The sequence below is a fragment of the Paramacrobiotus metropolitanus genome, unplaced genomic scaffold (assembly GCF_019649055.1).
Source record: "Paramacrobiotus metropolitanus isolate TYO unplaced genomic scaffold, Prichtersi_v1.0 Parri_scaffold0000057, whole genome shotgun sequence".
NCBI classification, from domain to species: Eukaryota; Metazoa; Tardigrada; class Eutardigrada; order Parachela; family Macrobiotidae; genus Paramacrobiotus; species Paramacrobiotus metropolitanus.
In genome coordinates, this window is record NW_026570277.1 from 700,021 (window position 1) to 715,853 (window position 15,833).

General features: G+C 45.6%; 1 protein-coding gene across 1 annotated transcript; it reads left to right on the top strand.

Annotated features, from left to right (window-relative positions):
* The first annotated feature begins 1,932 nt into the window (after nt 1–1,932).
* On the top strand, nt 1,933–11,622 carry LOC129592891 (uncharacterized). The gene is made up of 2 exons (XM_055489035.1): nt 1,933–10,030; nt 10,122–11,622. Exon 1 carries the CDS (start codon nt 1,966–1,968, stop codon nt 7,024–7,026), a length of 5,061 nt encoding a protein of 1,686 aa, XP_055345010.1. The 5' UTR covers nt 1,933–1,965; the 3' UTR covers nt 7,027–10,030; nt 10,122–11,622.
* Nucleotides 11,623–15,833: the final 4,211 nt, after the last annotated feature.

Consider the following 15,833-nt stretch of genomic DNA (forward strand, 5'->3'; position numbering starts at 1 on the left):
GGATATGACACGGTTACATACGAAAGGTCACCAGATGAGATGAAAGACAGTGAAGCAGACGAACTGAAGCAAGCCGACCAAATAACAAGCGAAGTCATCGAGAAGTTGCGAGATAAGCGAAATGAAAACCGTAAAGAGGAACTGATTCATCAGACGATAAATGAAGTGACTAAAGGTCACGCGGATAGCACAAAAGCAAATGAGCAAGTGCAGAATGTTAGAAAGGTCACCAGTGGTAAAACGGCCACGGAGAAACAAGTTGACAGGACAAAGCCGCGAAAATAATACGATGTTTGAACTGACGTTCCACACAGGATTGATAAGCTGAGCGAAATATTGAAAGGTCACAGCACTCCAGCTAAAGGACAAGTGTTTCCCGATATGGATCCGGGACCAGTATCGCTCATTCCTGTGAAATGTAAGATTCACACCTTGAAGATTCAAAACGGAAAATTGCCCAAGAGAATTGAAGCATACACTCACGAAGTGAAAGTGGGAGACATAAAGGTCAACGCAATGTTGGACACCGGCGCTGAGACGTCGCTAATCAGCAAACCGTTTTGCGAGAAGAATGGACTTCATATGCTCCCACTACCACCAGACAGGCTGGTGCGAATAAATGGAATTAGTGGAACGTCAGGTTTCATGGTGACACACTACTGTGTAGCACCAGTGACCTTAAGGAAAAAGACCAGCGAACATTCCTTCTACGTCCGACCGAAGTGTGACGACGTACAGGTGTTATTGGGATTCGACTTCTTAGAGAAGAAGTTCGTACTAATGGATAATGAAGGCGAAGAAGAAAAAGAAGATGACCCCAAACCAGTCGCCAAGGTTCAAGTCGGAAAGGTCACCGAACTCGTAAAACAGGCGGGAAATGCTCAAACAGTTAATAAAACGCTAATCCCAGTACCAGAGGCACCGGGAAACGAAAAGAAAGAGATGGCGCAAAAAGAATTGTCAACATTTGAGCAGTTGAAAGTGATCCAACAGGAGATTGAAAATACATTAAACCGGACAATGCTGCCACAAGAGGGAAGAGAAAAGGTCATCCCAGTACCACAGGCACCGGGAATGACGAGAGTGCAGCAGAACGAGATTAGCCAACGGATAATCCCGGTACCAGAGGCACCGGAGAAGAAAAGTGAAAGTGGAAAGGTCAAAGAAGTTAACGAAAAGAAAAAGGAACCGCTTGCGCCGGATATGGATGAGGCGATCATATTTCTCCCGGACGGGAGAAGTATGATCGCAGATGACTGTAAGCAAGGAGACACAGAAAAAGAAGGTGTTGAAAAAGCTATCCCAGTACCAGAGGCACTGGAAATAAAGACGGCTAAAGTGGGGAAGGATAAAAAGAGTGAAAGGTTACGGGTTTTGAAACGAATAGCTGAAGAGGAACAGATGTTTACAAGCGAAATCCGCAACAAGGCACTCGAACAATTGAAAGGTCACCGAACAGAAAAAGAACCAGAGGTCACCGAAATATCCTCGGAGGATAAAAGCGTGACCCCAGTCGAATGTGAACAAGAAGCCACAGCACGGGAAGATGTTAATCCGCAAACGAGTCAAAGGATATTAACTCCAGAAGAACGAGCCAGGAGTTGTCACCACGGTTACTTTGAGGATCCGTGTAGAATACAACCTCAATGGGAATGTGCTGAATGTCGTGAAAATGCCTCCCAAGATGACCTTTCAGAATGGCCGAAATGTAATGCCGCATTAGCAGACCTCAAAGGTCATGCCCAAAAGGAAGTAAAAAGTATCATGCGGACAAACGAAATGTGGTAGCCACATATTGAGCGTTATCACTGTAACAGATACCGGACCTGGTTGTCATGCGTGAAGAGCTTCATTATCGGGAAAGGAAGATGGCTAAACCATTGGTTGCAACGTGTCGAGAAAGGAATCCAAGATCCTCTCGATCCGGTAGCAACAGAAAGGAGATTTGAACGAGAGATAGAAGAGATGACCGAAGAAGGAGAAATGTGGGAAGAAGCGAGAGTTGACCTTTTCTGGGACTTCCGTGTGAACCACATGTATAAAGGTGAAGGGAGAACGATCATCTTCCCGGCAGGACTTGGTACACCTGTCTACGAATCACTTGAAGTGTACTACAACGCGTTAAAAGAGGGAAACGAAAAAGCATTCGAAAAATATTGGAATAAATTTGAAGAGGAAATCCCCAGATTTGATGTAAAAGAGATGCGAGAATTACAGGTTACCCGGAAAAGAAGGTTACCGGGATTAATGCAAAAGAAAAAGGTGACCTTTGCACCAGATCCAGATGGAGTGGACTACCCAGAACGAGGTGGCGACACGTGGTGTATGTATGAAACGATTCCAAATGATGAATGGGTTACCGAAGAATTGATGGCAAACTGCATCTTTGTTGGTCCCAAACGACCTAAAAGTTACGAAACAGTCCAACAGAATGAAGCTGACAAGGGACCCGTAAAAGAAGCGGAAAAAGAGGAACCAGTTGAAGAGATAGTCGAAGGAGGATCGAACGAAACGGAAGAAAGTTCAAAGTCGGCTTTCGACATCGCACGGATGTTAACGGACAGAGGAGAAATGTGGAAGAAGTTCAAAGAAGAAGTTGAGAGGATATCGAATGAACAACAAAACCCAGTAACGGAGGCAAAAAACGGGGAAAGGTCACTCGATAACGGTGAGGAATGTCCGCCGGTCGAGTTGACCGAAAAGCCGTTAACGAGCCCCGAAGAAATAAATGAACTGGAAAAGTCAAAATCGGACGAAGAGAGGTCAAACTCCGATCAATCAGAAAGGTCACCAACGAGAATTCGGGTAGCAAGGAGTCACCCAAGAGTCGCCGCACGAAATGGGCGAAAGGCAAAAGAAGGGGACAAACCTCTGCTCAAAAATTCGAAAGCGAAAAAACTTAGCGATTCGCGGGAAAACGAAAATGACCTTTCATCAGAAGACGAAGGAGTTGATGAGCGCCCAATTGAAAAAGTTGACAAAGGTCAAGTTACTGCACAAGAATATGAGAGCAGTAACTCCGACTCCGAGTGGACGAGTTCAAGTGATAACTCAACGACTTCGGAAGATTCACGTGTAAGTGACCTTTCAGAACAAGAAGATTTAATGGACTTGGATGAAGATGACGAAGTAGATGAGGAAAAAGAAAAGGATATTAAAGTCAGAAGATTGAAAGTGGAAAAGGCTAGGATGTCGAAAGACGTGATCAAAGTCCTCAGTGACCAAAGAATCAAATTGAAACCGTCCAATTGCACGCGCGTAAAGGTCAAGATGGGAAAATACGCACCGGCCCAAAACAAGTTGATGTTTACACCGGTCCCACAAGTGGAAACGGAAGTGCAACCATTGGCAGGAGTAACGGACCACAGAGGAAAGTACTTTGAAATCGTCATTGCGAATCATAGTAGCAAATACCGGATCGTGAAGAAAAATCAGCTTCTCGGCTATGTTGAGCCGTATGAACATATGGAGAATGTAAAGGTCAACGCTGGCACAGTGAAGAATATGCTCGATGATCCTGAGGTGGACGATACAACGAAAGCCGAGTTGAAAAAGATAATCGAAAACTTGAAATTGGGACCTGATCTTACCCAAGAACAAAAGAACGACGTGTACAACGCGTTCTGGGAATTCTGGAAGGTCCTACCGACATCAAAGAAACCGTACGGAGATGTTAAAGGGGTCACTCACGTAATTGATACGGGAGATGCGAAGCCAGTTAAATGTAACCCGGCCAGAACGAGTTGGACAGGCCGCGAGTTTATAACGAAACATATCGAAGAGATGTTGGCACAAGATGTAATTGAACCGTCAGACGCCGAGTGGAGTTTCCCAGTCGTATTGGCAGTAAAGAAAAATGGCGACGGAACAATGGGAACAAGATTTTGCGTCAATTACATCATGCTTAACAAGCTAACGAGAAAGAATAATTACCCGCTACCAAATCCGAATGAGTTGCTCGACGCGTGCGCAGGCAACAAATATTACGGAAAAATGGATTTACAAAGTGGATTTTGGCAGATCCCAATGGATCCAGCGTCAATCAACAAGACGACCTTTGTTACGCAAGATGGAATGTACCGATTTAAAAGAATGCCATTTGGCGTATGCAACGGACCAGCAACATTTCAATTGTATATGGATAAAGTACTCTCGAAAGCGAAAAGAAAAGGATGCGTTTTCGGGTACATTGATGACGTTATTTTCGCTGGAAAAACTTGGGAAATTTTCATGCAGAATTTGAGAAATGTCCTGATGAGCCTAGTTGAAGCGGGATTTACGATTAAGCCAACGAAATGCGAATTCGGAATGAGACAAATGGGATTCCTGGGTCACATACTCAGCGAAGTTGGAATCAGAATGGACCCGGAAAAGGTCACCGCGGTCTCCGAGTTCAAACGGCCTCAGACTGAAAGACAATTAAGGTCATTCCTTGGACTGGCGAACTATTACCGCAAATTCATAATGGGATATGCACAGAAGACTTCCCACTTATATGAACTGCTGAGACAAGATAAGCACGTGAAAGAGGACTGGACAGCAGTTTATGAGGAAGAGTTCAATAGCTTGAAAAAGTTGTTGTGTGAAGGTCCAGTATTGGCAAAGTTTGACCCCGCAAAACCGACCGTCATTAAATGCGACGCGAGCAAAGAAGGAATCGGAGCCGTACTGTCACAAGATGGACATACGATCGCGTACGCCAGTCGTGTCCTACATGGAGCGGAGAAAAATTACGGTGTAACGGAATGGGAATGTCTGGCAGTAGTGTTCGCTGTCAGGAAATTTAAGCCGTATATCGATTACGCAGAATTCACCGTAAGGACGGATCATCAGGCGCTGACCAATTTGCTAAGGTCAGAGACGAATAAAGTCGGAATGAACCCGCGCTTGACAAGATGGGCAATGGCATTACAAGGTCATCAATTTAAAATCGAATACAAACCAGGAAAATATTGTGACAACGCAGACGCGTTATCAAGAGCACCAATTGAAGGTCCGACGTGTCAGGAGGAGGAATTTGATGAGATCCCAAACTTCGAGGATTATAAGAAGGAATTTGACACGAAAGAACCAGCAATCGAAATCGGACAGCTGTTCCTGCAGATGGTGGAACAGAGAGAGAAGCGGTTGAAGGTCACTTCAGCTACGGCGAATGAGTCGGCTGAAAACGAAGCAAAAGTGAACCGGGTGAAAAGTTGGTTGCCCACCGTCAGTGACTTAAAGGTCACCGGACTTGACACGGAATCTAAAATGCAGAATGGAAAGGTCACTGGACTCGATGAAACAGCGGAGAATAGAGATGACCTTTGGGAAACGGACAAAGTTACACAAGCGTTAAACGAGTGTCCGATTAAGTTGCTGAGATTCCCAAAACAGATGAAAAAAAGGTTTAAACCGTTACCACGTTGCAAGGTCATCAAAGACTGGAATGAACTCAGTACGGCGACAGTCCGCATTGTTAACCTGCAAGGTGACGAAGAAGAAGAGGATGATTCGAATCTGCAGCTACGGAATAAACAACTGAAGGATCCTCATCTGGCGATGATTATAGACGAATTGGAACATCTACCAGACGCGGAAACAAGATCGAAATTCGAAGTACATTACCAGTTGTGGAACGGCATATTGTACCGAGTAAAAGATAAGAATGGGAAACTTGAAAGGTCATATGTCGTACCGTTGTCAATGCGAAGAGCGATTATCCACGCATTGCACGACGAGAAAGCGGCAGGACATCTGGGATTCGAAAAGACATTATCTGCAATCCGACTACGATATTACTGGGACAGAATGAGCACCGATGTGAAGAATTACATTCTTGCGTGCAATGGTTGCCAGTTCCGCAAAACACCGAGGAAATGCCCACCCGGTAAATTGCAAGAGATAAAGGTCGGACATCCGTTCTTCCGAGTGTACGCTGATCTGAAAGGACCGCTGTTACCGACGAAGAAACGTGGATACAAGTACATAGCGGTATTTATCGACCAACTGACGAAATACGTGATCGCGGTACCGATGAAAACAGCAACGGCTAAAGAATTCGCTAAAGTGTTCGTGAAGCACGTGATATTGGTACACGGAGCACCGCACATCCTACATACGGATCGCGGACGACACTTTACAGCGGAAGTATTGGCAAAGGTCACCAATGTGTTTAAGATTAAACACACATTCGGAACGGCATATCACCCAGAAGGTCAAGGCCAAGTTGAAAGGCAGATGCAGACGATTGCGGATGGCTTGGCACAATATCTGAAGGCGGGAAATGAGCGAAAATTTAACAAGTATCTCCCATATGTTATTTCGGCGATGAACAGAGTCGTGCACGCTACAACGGGATATTCAGCATATTATATGCTAAACGGCAGAGAAATGACAATGCCGGAAGATGTGGTTACGAGAACGAATATACCCGATGATTATGGAACTCCAGACGAATGGGTTGAGACCATGAAAAAGAACTTGACCTTTGCTGAAGAAGTGGCGAGATGTAACATTAAAGATGCTTATGAGAAGAATGCGGAAATTTACAATAAGAAGAAGTCGGAACCGAACTTCAAAGTGGGAGATTTCGTACTGATACGATTACCAAAGGACACGAAACAAGGGAAGAAAGAAAACCAGTCGGACTTTAAGTCGAAATACGATAAAGTGTGGAAGATTCTGAGTTTCCCGCGAACAAACGAAGCTGAGGTCATTGAGCAGAACCCTAAGAAGGAAGCAGACTTAAAGGTGGTCTCGATCGACCGATTAAAGCTGTGGCATCCGCCATTACCTGAGGAGAAAGATTCGCAAAAAGTATCAGAGCGTACCTCGAATTTTTTCGAACCACCTCTGCTACCTGAAGTAGAACAAGGAACAGAGCGTACTCAAAAAGACTCGGCAGAATCTTTTTTCGAACCACCTCTGCTTCCCGAAACGGAGAAAGCTAACGGAAAAGAAAATGAATCAGAGCGTAGTCCGAAAAATGCTCAGTCACACAACAAAAGCCATTTTTCGAACCACGCACTCTGCTACCTGATATGAGTGGAGATAAACCGAGGAAGAAGAGAGGAAGACCCAGGAAAGAAGACAAAGATTTCGAGACAGCAGTTACAAAAAAGTTGAACGCAGAAGCTGGAAATTTGGCAGAAAGGTCACCAGCCACCGGAGAAGAAATCGAAGTAGCAGAACGCGCTTCGCAAAAGGATTTTGAACCTAATCAAAAGCCTTTTTTCGAACCACGCACTGCTACCGGAGATAAGAATGACCTTTCGAAAGGGCGAACTGGCGCTGAGATATCAGAGTGCGATTCGAATTCTTTCGAACCACGCACTGCTACCGGCAATGAGAACGACCTCATAAGAAAGAGAAAAGAGGAAATAGAGGCGGTCAAATCAAAAGCTGAACAATTGGGCCGCGATATAGCGAAAGCAATTAATGAGCGAAAGGTCAAGGAGAACAAGAAGAAACCAACTCCTACGGAACTGCTAACCCAAAAGGCGAACCTGTGGACGCAGCCGAGCAAGACCTTCTTGATCGGATAACTAAAGGACGCGAAAACAAATAACCCACACAAATACGACTAAGGAGATTTATGACAATAAAAATAGGAGTTGGGAAGGTGTAAATGAAAGGTCATCACCGCGCAAAAAGTTAGTCAAAATTGTTTCATTGTTAAAGAAGGTAAGCTCAGTTTATGGACAGATTGGAACGACAGAATTCAGATAATTCCGATTCGGAAAGTATTGGAAACCCACTAAAAACATCGACACCAATAAGAATGGAAGGGGAATACGGTTACGACACCTCATACGGGGAAGGATCGACGTCGTCAGCGGGAACGGCTCAGAATGAACCCGGAACAGTTCAAGGCGGTTACTACGGCGGCCAGGGGTATTACGTGTATCACGATCCAGGACAACAGATGAATTACCAGGACACGGTTAGCTGGGTGCACCACGGCTCACCTGCCGGAACCCAGTATTCGGGACAAGCAACGGGCGCCCCCTACCAACCGTACCCGGGATCGTATACCCCACCGGCGGGACCCTCACAGGTGATAATGGGACCGGCAAGAATGTTGATGCCGCCACCGCAACAGACTACACCGAGTCGATTTACGGGACAGGGAGGATTCGGCGGAATGATGGTAACTCCAGCGCGATCACAAAGGTCATCCCCGATATTACTGCCTTTTCCGGAGACGGGAGGCTTGTCACTGTCGGACATCGGAGCGCCTCGCATGAGAACACCGCAGCAACTGGGAGCGCAGCGTCCTCATCGTAATTCGCCACACAGAGGAGGAAGGCGACCGAGAGGCATTCTACCATCACTGGGTCCCAACCTGGATTAGACTGGACCAGATGGATTACGACTTACGCCCCCAGGCGAACCCTCAATACATGAATACGCACCGAAACTCCGTTTGGATTTGAGAGACGATGACCCGAACTTGAATTTAATAGTGGATAAGAAGGAAAAACTGACGGAAACCGACTTAGAAGCCATTCGCGACTTCAATCGGAAATGCCGTGACCTTTATAGAATCCACATGCGAGTTGAAGACGAACACGCATGGTATGGGAAGTTAATCAGCCTGGAAGCTGTTATCAAACCATGCCACATTGCCATGAAAGATAAAACGAAACAGGTTGAAGCAAAGCGCAAGGAATACGCAATACAAGTTGCATCGATGGTGCAATATCATCCGACGATAAAAGGTAGAAGGTGGCCGGAGACTGTCGAAAAGATCCTTAGATATCTCAAGGTGTTCCCAGAAACAAGACCGACTACCAGCGTCGCGGGACCATCCAAAACAATAGCTGAAAAGGACGCCCCGGTCGATGAAATGACGGACGAGGACCTGTTGGCAACAAAGAAGAAAATCGATGCTGAATTAACTGAACGAGCAGAAAGGTCACGGGCCAGCTCGACCGCAGGATTAGTACGTGGACGCACTAGTTCGGTTACAGAACCATCTAGCGGAGCCACGAAGAGTGGAAAAAGAGTAAGGTCACCAACGATAAGCCCAAAAGATACTGACAAGAAAGGGCAGCGAACGAAGAAGGCCACGTCAGGTAAAGCAACACCAGCTGAGCCGGCAAAGCCACAAGGCCCAGTCCCAGTGTTTAGTGGATTTGAGTCTATTGGATGTGCCGCTGGATACGACTGATCCAATTGGGATGACACAATTTTATTACACAGATTATCCCGAACGACAAGAATATGTGGCTTAGTACGTTTTACGACATGTGAACCCAGCCTTCAAGTTGCTTGCAGCAAGAGCATCGATAGGACTACAGGTGGATCCTAAGGACTATGCCGCAAAAAGGATGGGGCAAAAGGTCTTTGCCGCGAGACTGGCACATTACAAGACACAGAATCAATTGGTGTCTAATACTATGAAGGACGACATTCCACCGTTCTTCCGAGCTCATGTCGCTAAATTGGGACAACCGATGGAACATATCAGCATAGCGCACACAGCTCGAAAGGCGCTGAAAAAGTGTACGACACGAATGGAAAAGGCAACTTGATACAGCGCCATGCCTCCCAAGTCGAAGAAAGGGTCAACAAGATCAAAGATTCCCTGGGAAGTGACTACGTCGAACCAGTGGACGGAGTTGAAACGTACATCGACGAATTCCTGGTGAAGAAAAGCGACCGGCGCCCGGAACGCGCTCCTAACCAGATGGGACGACGTGGTATACGGAACCAGCAGCTTCGGGATAATCTCGCTGATGTGCAACGTCGATTGGCCAATGACCCTAATAACCGGAAATTACGACTGGAAGAAAATGACGCACGTCATCGACTTGAGGCGGTCAAGCGGAGCCGTCAAGGAAAAAGTCGTGGCCAGCGAGAAGTTGACCCGTCAAAGGTCATGGAAGTTGATTCAACTGAACCAATCGACCGGACATCTGACCGTAATCAACCCGAAAGCGCTAAGAAGCGTCCGCCAAGAGATGGCGAGGGCGATTCAAATGAAATGGAATAGTGTTGATCGTTAGGATCACACTATTGAAAGGACGTCTACGGCATTTTGTCGGTACGTCACAAAGATGAAAAATGGTGTTGTATAAAGGTCGTGACATGTGACATGTTAACATTAACTGTATTTGTGTATTTGTTGTTTGCAGCATTTATAGCACAGAATTGCCTAAAGAAATCATGTGGAATACTATTGGGGTTGAAATTGATTCGGTCTATAAAGCCGGCCCCAAGGGAGTTGCTACGGCAGTTAGCCGGCCCTCCTCTCTAAGCGACTCAGTGTTATAAATGCACAAGAGAAACTACGGTAATCAAGCCGAATCTCTTGGAGACGAAAGTGGGCCACAAGCGGCGAAAAAGAGAAAGACAACAGGTGGAATTTGATGAGGTTAACTTAATGCGGCAACCAGCCGGCCTCATTAGAGTTGTTACGGTAAACTGTGCCGGCACTCTTTTTAAGCGATTCAGTGTCAAAATTAAAACGAGAAAAACTACGGTAACCAAGCCGGATTTCTCGTAGTAATGTTAGCCACAAGCGGCGAACAAGAGTAAAGATTAAATGTGGAAATTTCATGGGGTAAACTCAATGCGGTAACTAGCCGGCCCCATCAGAGATGCTTCGGTAAACTCGCCGGCACTCTGGCCGCTCGAGGCATACTGAAGTTGGATGTGCGACGGAAAGGTCAAACTGCAAGTTTTACCAGGGAGGCAAGCGAAGAAGTGCTTGAAGGCCGCAGAAAATTGGCTAAGTTCCTCCATGACCTATAATGGAAATTTGAAGAGAAGTCGGATGACCCTTGGGACCATTACCGCCCAAGAGAGTCATCGTATCGGAATTCAAGTCGCATGACCTTTGGGACCATTAACCCAAAATGAGTCGCACATCTCAACTGATCATCTCAATAAAGGATGACCTTTACCAGGGAGGAAGCGAACTACGCTTGTCTACATGACGTCCCTCCATGACCTTTATGGATCTTATTTTGAAGTCGTACAATTGATACGCACCTTAGTCCAAAGATGAAGCAGTATTCCTAAGTCGTACTTGATACGCACCTGATTCTCAAGCGGATTGTGATGAAGTCGCATTACGGATGCGCAGGCTTGCTCAACGGAGCGGAATGGATTAAAAGTGCGGAAAACGGTGGACAGGATATGTGACCTTTTCGAGTCAGAAATGGAGGATCCTAGTCTACAATTTGATTAATGCTTTTGTTGATCTGTTACTGTTGATCTGTTCCTAATGATTTGATAGTATTTTTATAATGGGATCTCTTTATTCCACATTGTATTAAATGGAATTGTGCCTTTACGGAATTGATGTGATAAAATGGATTAAGAGGATTTGATGTTTTTGAGCACGCACAGACACTGGCGACCGTCGTCTTCTCGTGGATTCGGGAGTGTGTCCAGCCTCACAGGAGCTCGGCATCCCCCCAGAGGCATGTGAGACCAGGATCACTAGCGTTCACGTCAGTGGCGCTACGCCTGTGGCGCTACGCCTTAGGATTACGTGTCTGTGTTGTGTCTCTTCTGATTGGCTTGAGTTGTGTTAGTGGGCGCGGCATAGCACGTGCTGCACAGTGTTACACACTGTTGAATGGGCTCCACGCTTTACGATCGAGCTGCGCCGATCAGTGTTGATTTTCTGTTGTCGGAATATTCAATATTATTAAAAGTCAGCGATTACGGTGCGACGTTTTGTGTTTCCGCATAGCTCGCAATCCAGATCGTATTGCTCACTCCACGGGATAGATTCCGTTTCTGTCTCCGTCCCTGGATCCATTCTGGATCTAGCTTTAGAGTGATGCATATATAAGCGTTTAACTACAGATCGTGGGCCACAACAGCCATGTTGTGCTTTTCAGAGTCAGAGACAGCATGCAGATTGGTCATGTGTGAGTTACTGACCCGGCCATTTTCCTCTGCATCTGTCATACTTAAATTTTTTTGTGGTATTAGTTTGATAGAGAATTTAAAGCTGCACAACTTTGTTCTCTACATTTTTGCTCTACAACGCAATACGAAGCGTACACAGGCCAAAATGTGCCTGGACATCGCACATTTCCCGTAGACGTCCATGTTATAGAAACTGCTGCAACCCTCTGAAATCGCTCGAAAGAGGCAGACCATATCACACCTCATTAGGGTTCTGCCTGAACCTAATTCTCTCTCGTTCTGAATGCTCTACTTGCGAGACAATGGTAGTGTTAGCGCAGACAACGAACGAGATCTCGGCAAAGCCAGTAGAGTGAGTAGACTAATGGCTTTGGATCTCCGTCGAGCTTGAAAAGGAAATGTATAGGATAGACAGAAATTTAAGAAAATAAAGGCGCCATGAAAATAAAGAGCTTCTTGCTACTACTATAATGTTATTGAAAGGCAAGTACACTTCGTTGTAAGGATATTAGCATTCTGAAGGTGCATGCCCGAGTAGTGCAGTGATCCGTCGTTCGGCTATACAAAGATTGCAGCATCAGGCAATATTTTCGCGGCATATAACGGCATTATCAGTTTCTATCTTTGATTTCGGTAATTTCTAGTTAATTGTAAGCTCTAAATTTTTCTCTTGATGTTTAAATTCTTTGTGGCTGTATAGTGTAATTACGCATATCAAACTTAGTTTTCGCTAAACAGAAGGCACAACTGTGCAAGTATCGGTATAATTTCCTGCTCTGTATATCAATCGAATTTGAATACTGTTCCTCAGCTGTAGCCTGTACATTTTTAAATCACCATGCAAATGTACGAGTACATGTAAAGATTTTGTGTTTCCAGGGTGCGCCTAGGTGTCCATTATGTGCTGGGTCTGGCTGCCGTTCTGGGACGCTGCGGCGTATGCGTGCTTTCTAATTCTGCTATTTGGGCTGGGATTTGCATTTGGTTTCAGAAGTCACCATCAGATGCTCTCGGAAGTAAGGAACTTTGATAAGACGACGTTTACAACCCGACTTCGTTTTTCGATTGAAGGAATATTCGTTTAAATGTGCACAAGCATACTTCTACAGCTAATAACAAAACTAGCTGATTTAATTAAAAATATTTATTTTTCTGGATAGGTTCAGACTTCAGTGGAATAAAGTAGTGGGAGGAGGAGTGGCCTCCCCGTACGCCCGCACTGGTGCGGGTGCTAAGTTTTGCTGTATTTTGATGTTGAATTTCTTCATCTACCAGATCTTCAATCTGGTAGATTCTTCAGTTGCTAGCCATCGTCGTCTGAGTAACTTGCTGGTCATTTAGCCCCGCAGCATTCTGCTGCGGGAGCTTCTGTAGTGTCATATGAATGGGATATAAAGTGTGCAGTTGATTGTCGGGTGTCTTGCGTTTCCGCATAACTCGTAGTATACAACACTGCTCACTCTGCAGGATAGATCCCGTTTCTGTCTCTGTCCGTGGATTCTTCCTAGATCCACCATCATAGTAGATTGAACTGAACTTGTTCAGAGTAAAATTTTATTGTACTGTAAATGCATTTCGACAGGCCAAAAAGCGGGCATGCGCGGATATAACAGCTGTTGCCCGCTTACCACGAGAGCTTTTATCCATCGTCTTCGATCACCTAAACATCGTCGAGCGACGGACCATGTCACGTGTCTGCATGGGATGGAGACTCGTGATCCGTCAGCCCGTGGATTCCACAGCCTGGCACCTCAACTGGGATCACTTATCAGCCATACAGTGCACCTGCACGAACGGGAGCCGTGGCAGTTTCTGGCGGGATGCTTACCACAGCGACAACTTCCACTTTCACATAACACCGGAGGCGGACGAGCATCCGTGGACCGATTTCGTTCCATGGTTTCGGCGGATCGCCCTAAGATACCGTTCCCGATCAAAGCTGTTCTTTTCGACGGTGAAATGGCAAGCGGACGCCAGGATTAACGCTGGGTGGCCGGGACGGGGCGTGGTCAACGATGTGAACTGTTTCTTCGACCTGATGGCGGCCGTATGTCCGGTAGTGAAGCTACGGAATATCCGTCTGGCGTTAACGTATGGGCTCTCATTAAACAGGGCGGTGACGGTGGTGGTACACGTTACGACGGGATGTTTCCAGTCAAATCAGCGTTTTACTGCGGGTGACTGGAGGAGTATGATTAACAACGCGCTGCCTGTAATTCAGCCGGAAGAACGTGGGATTGGGCGCCTGACGGACTGTCTTCGTGACTACGGAAAAATGGCAAAGGAGAAAAATTTTCTGCCTGGCAACAATGCTTCAGTTCTCGAGCTGATCCAAGTTGCTTTACAGGTTTGCGGCTACCTTTTGCACATAGCACTGTATACACTGCTAGCTATAGAAAGCGATAAGAAGTGGAGTAAATGGTTTACAGGCCGAACGAGAATTTTTCCCCATAATCCAAGCCGCAGTATTTTCTAAACCCCCATTAGCTGTGCAATTTGCAAGCTCTTGCACTGTATTGTAGATTATTAACCGCGTCACCCCAAAAGCCGGGTTCTCCAGCCGTAAGATGTGGTGCATCGAAGACCTACTTACCCTGGACCTGCAGAGCCTTGAGCCATTAGCCCTTCATGTACTAAACACCGTCTTCGAAAACCAGATCGAACTAGTTACTGATATTTCGTGGTAGATCGACCCCTTGTCGTGGGAGTAGCATGCGCGACAGTGTAATAATTAAATGATAAATAATTCCGCTCTTCAGTATTTTATGGGACACCAATGTATCATTTTTATACAATGTATACATGTATTGCGGTTCGAAAGCTAATTCGGAGTAATCGAGTCTGATAGATAACGTTGTTGTAATAATTATTTTTTTGGGTAACGCGGTAATTAGTACATGGATTTCTCCTGTAAGTGGCACCTTTGCTTTATCTGTACAGGTCGACGATGACCTTTGTGTATATTTATTGTCCCTATAGCGATCAGGCGAAGCACCCGTATAGCAATGACCTTTTTCAATAAACAATCAAAAGCGTAACGTGTGCATTCACACACGGCAGCGATGCAGCAGAGGAAACAAATAAGCGGTACTAAAGCGAGGGTGAGAGAGATGCCGTTTGCCTTTTACAATAACTTTTTGACAAACTTGAAATACTTCTGTTCCATAAGCTATATGAAAGGTCCAGGTTATAATCGGCTGTCATAATCACTTTTTTAAAAGTTTAGATTAACTTTACATGTGCAAGGCAAACGGCATCTTTTCCCCCTCGCTCAGTACCATTTATCTCTTCCCCGGCTGCATCGCTGCCGTGTGTGAACGCACACGTGACGCTTTTGATTCAGCCTTTTCACAAGAGGCACAGCGCTCTTATCTGTACACTGGATCAGTTGCGTATCTGCTGCAGCCGCAAAACCGGTTTAGATGTGAAATGGCTGAATGCAATGTGTCACGTGTGCGCTCACACACGGCAGCGATGCAGCCGGGGAAAGAGATAAACGGTACTAAGCGAGGGGGAAAGAGATGCCGTTTGCCTTGTACTTCTTTTCTTTACTGGATGGTTATAGTAATTTTCAAATAATTATTTGTTGTGTCCTTGGATAACCTTTTGCAAGCGCTCTTGATGCCAGCTTATGCCAAAAATATCTCACATTTGAAAGATAAGGCATGTGACTGTTTTGCTCTGAACAACGGCACTGGAGGTTCAAGAGGCTTTAACACTGAGCGACTCTGGAAGATGCTTTCTTGTTTACATGGCGGTGTAATATGTACTTAGGTAAATGATACAATAATTTTACGTTTAAAGATCAAGCCTACTCACGACCTTTGCTGGTACTATTTCACGATGCTTTGTTTTTTTCGTGACCGTCTCATTAATGAGCTGTCACCTTGGCTCCCGGGTGGGTCGCTGCTGAAAAGATCTGGCGTCATTGCAGTGACCTCGGTTTCAGCCTAAAGGTCCTG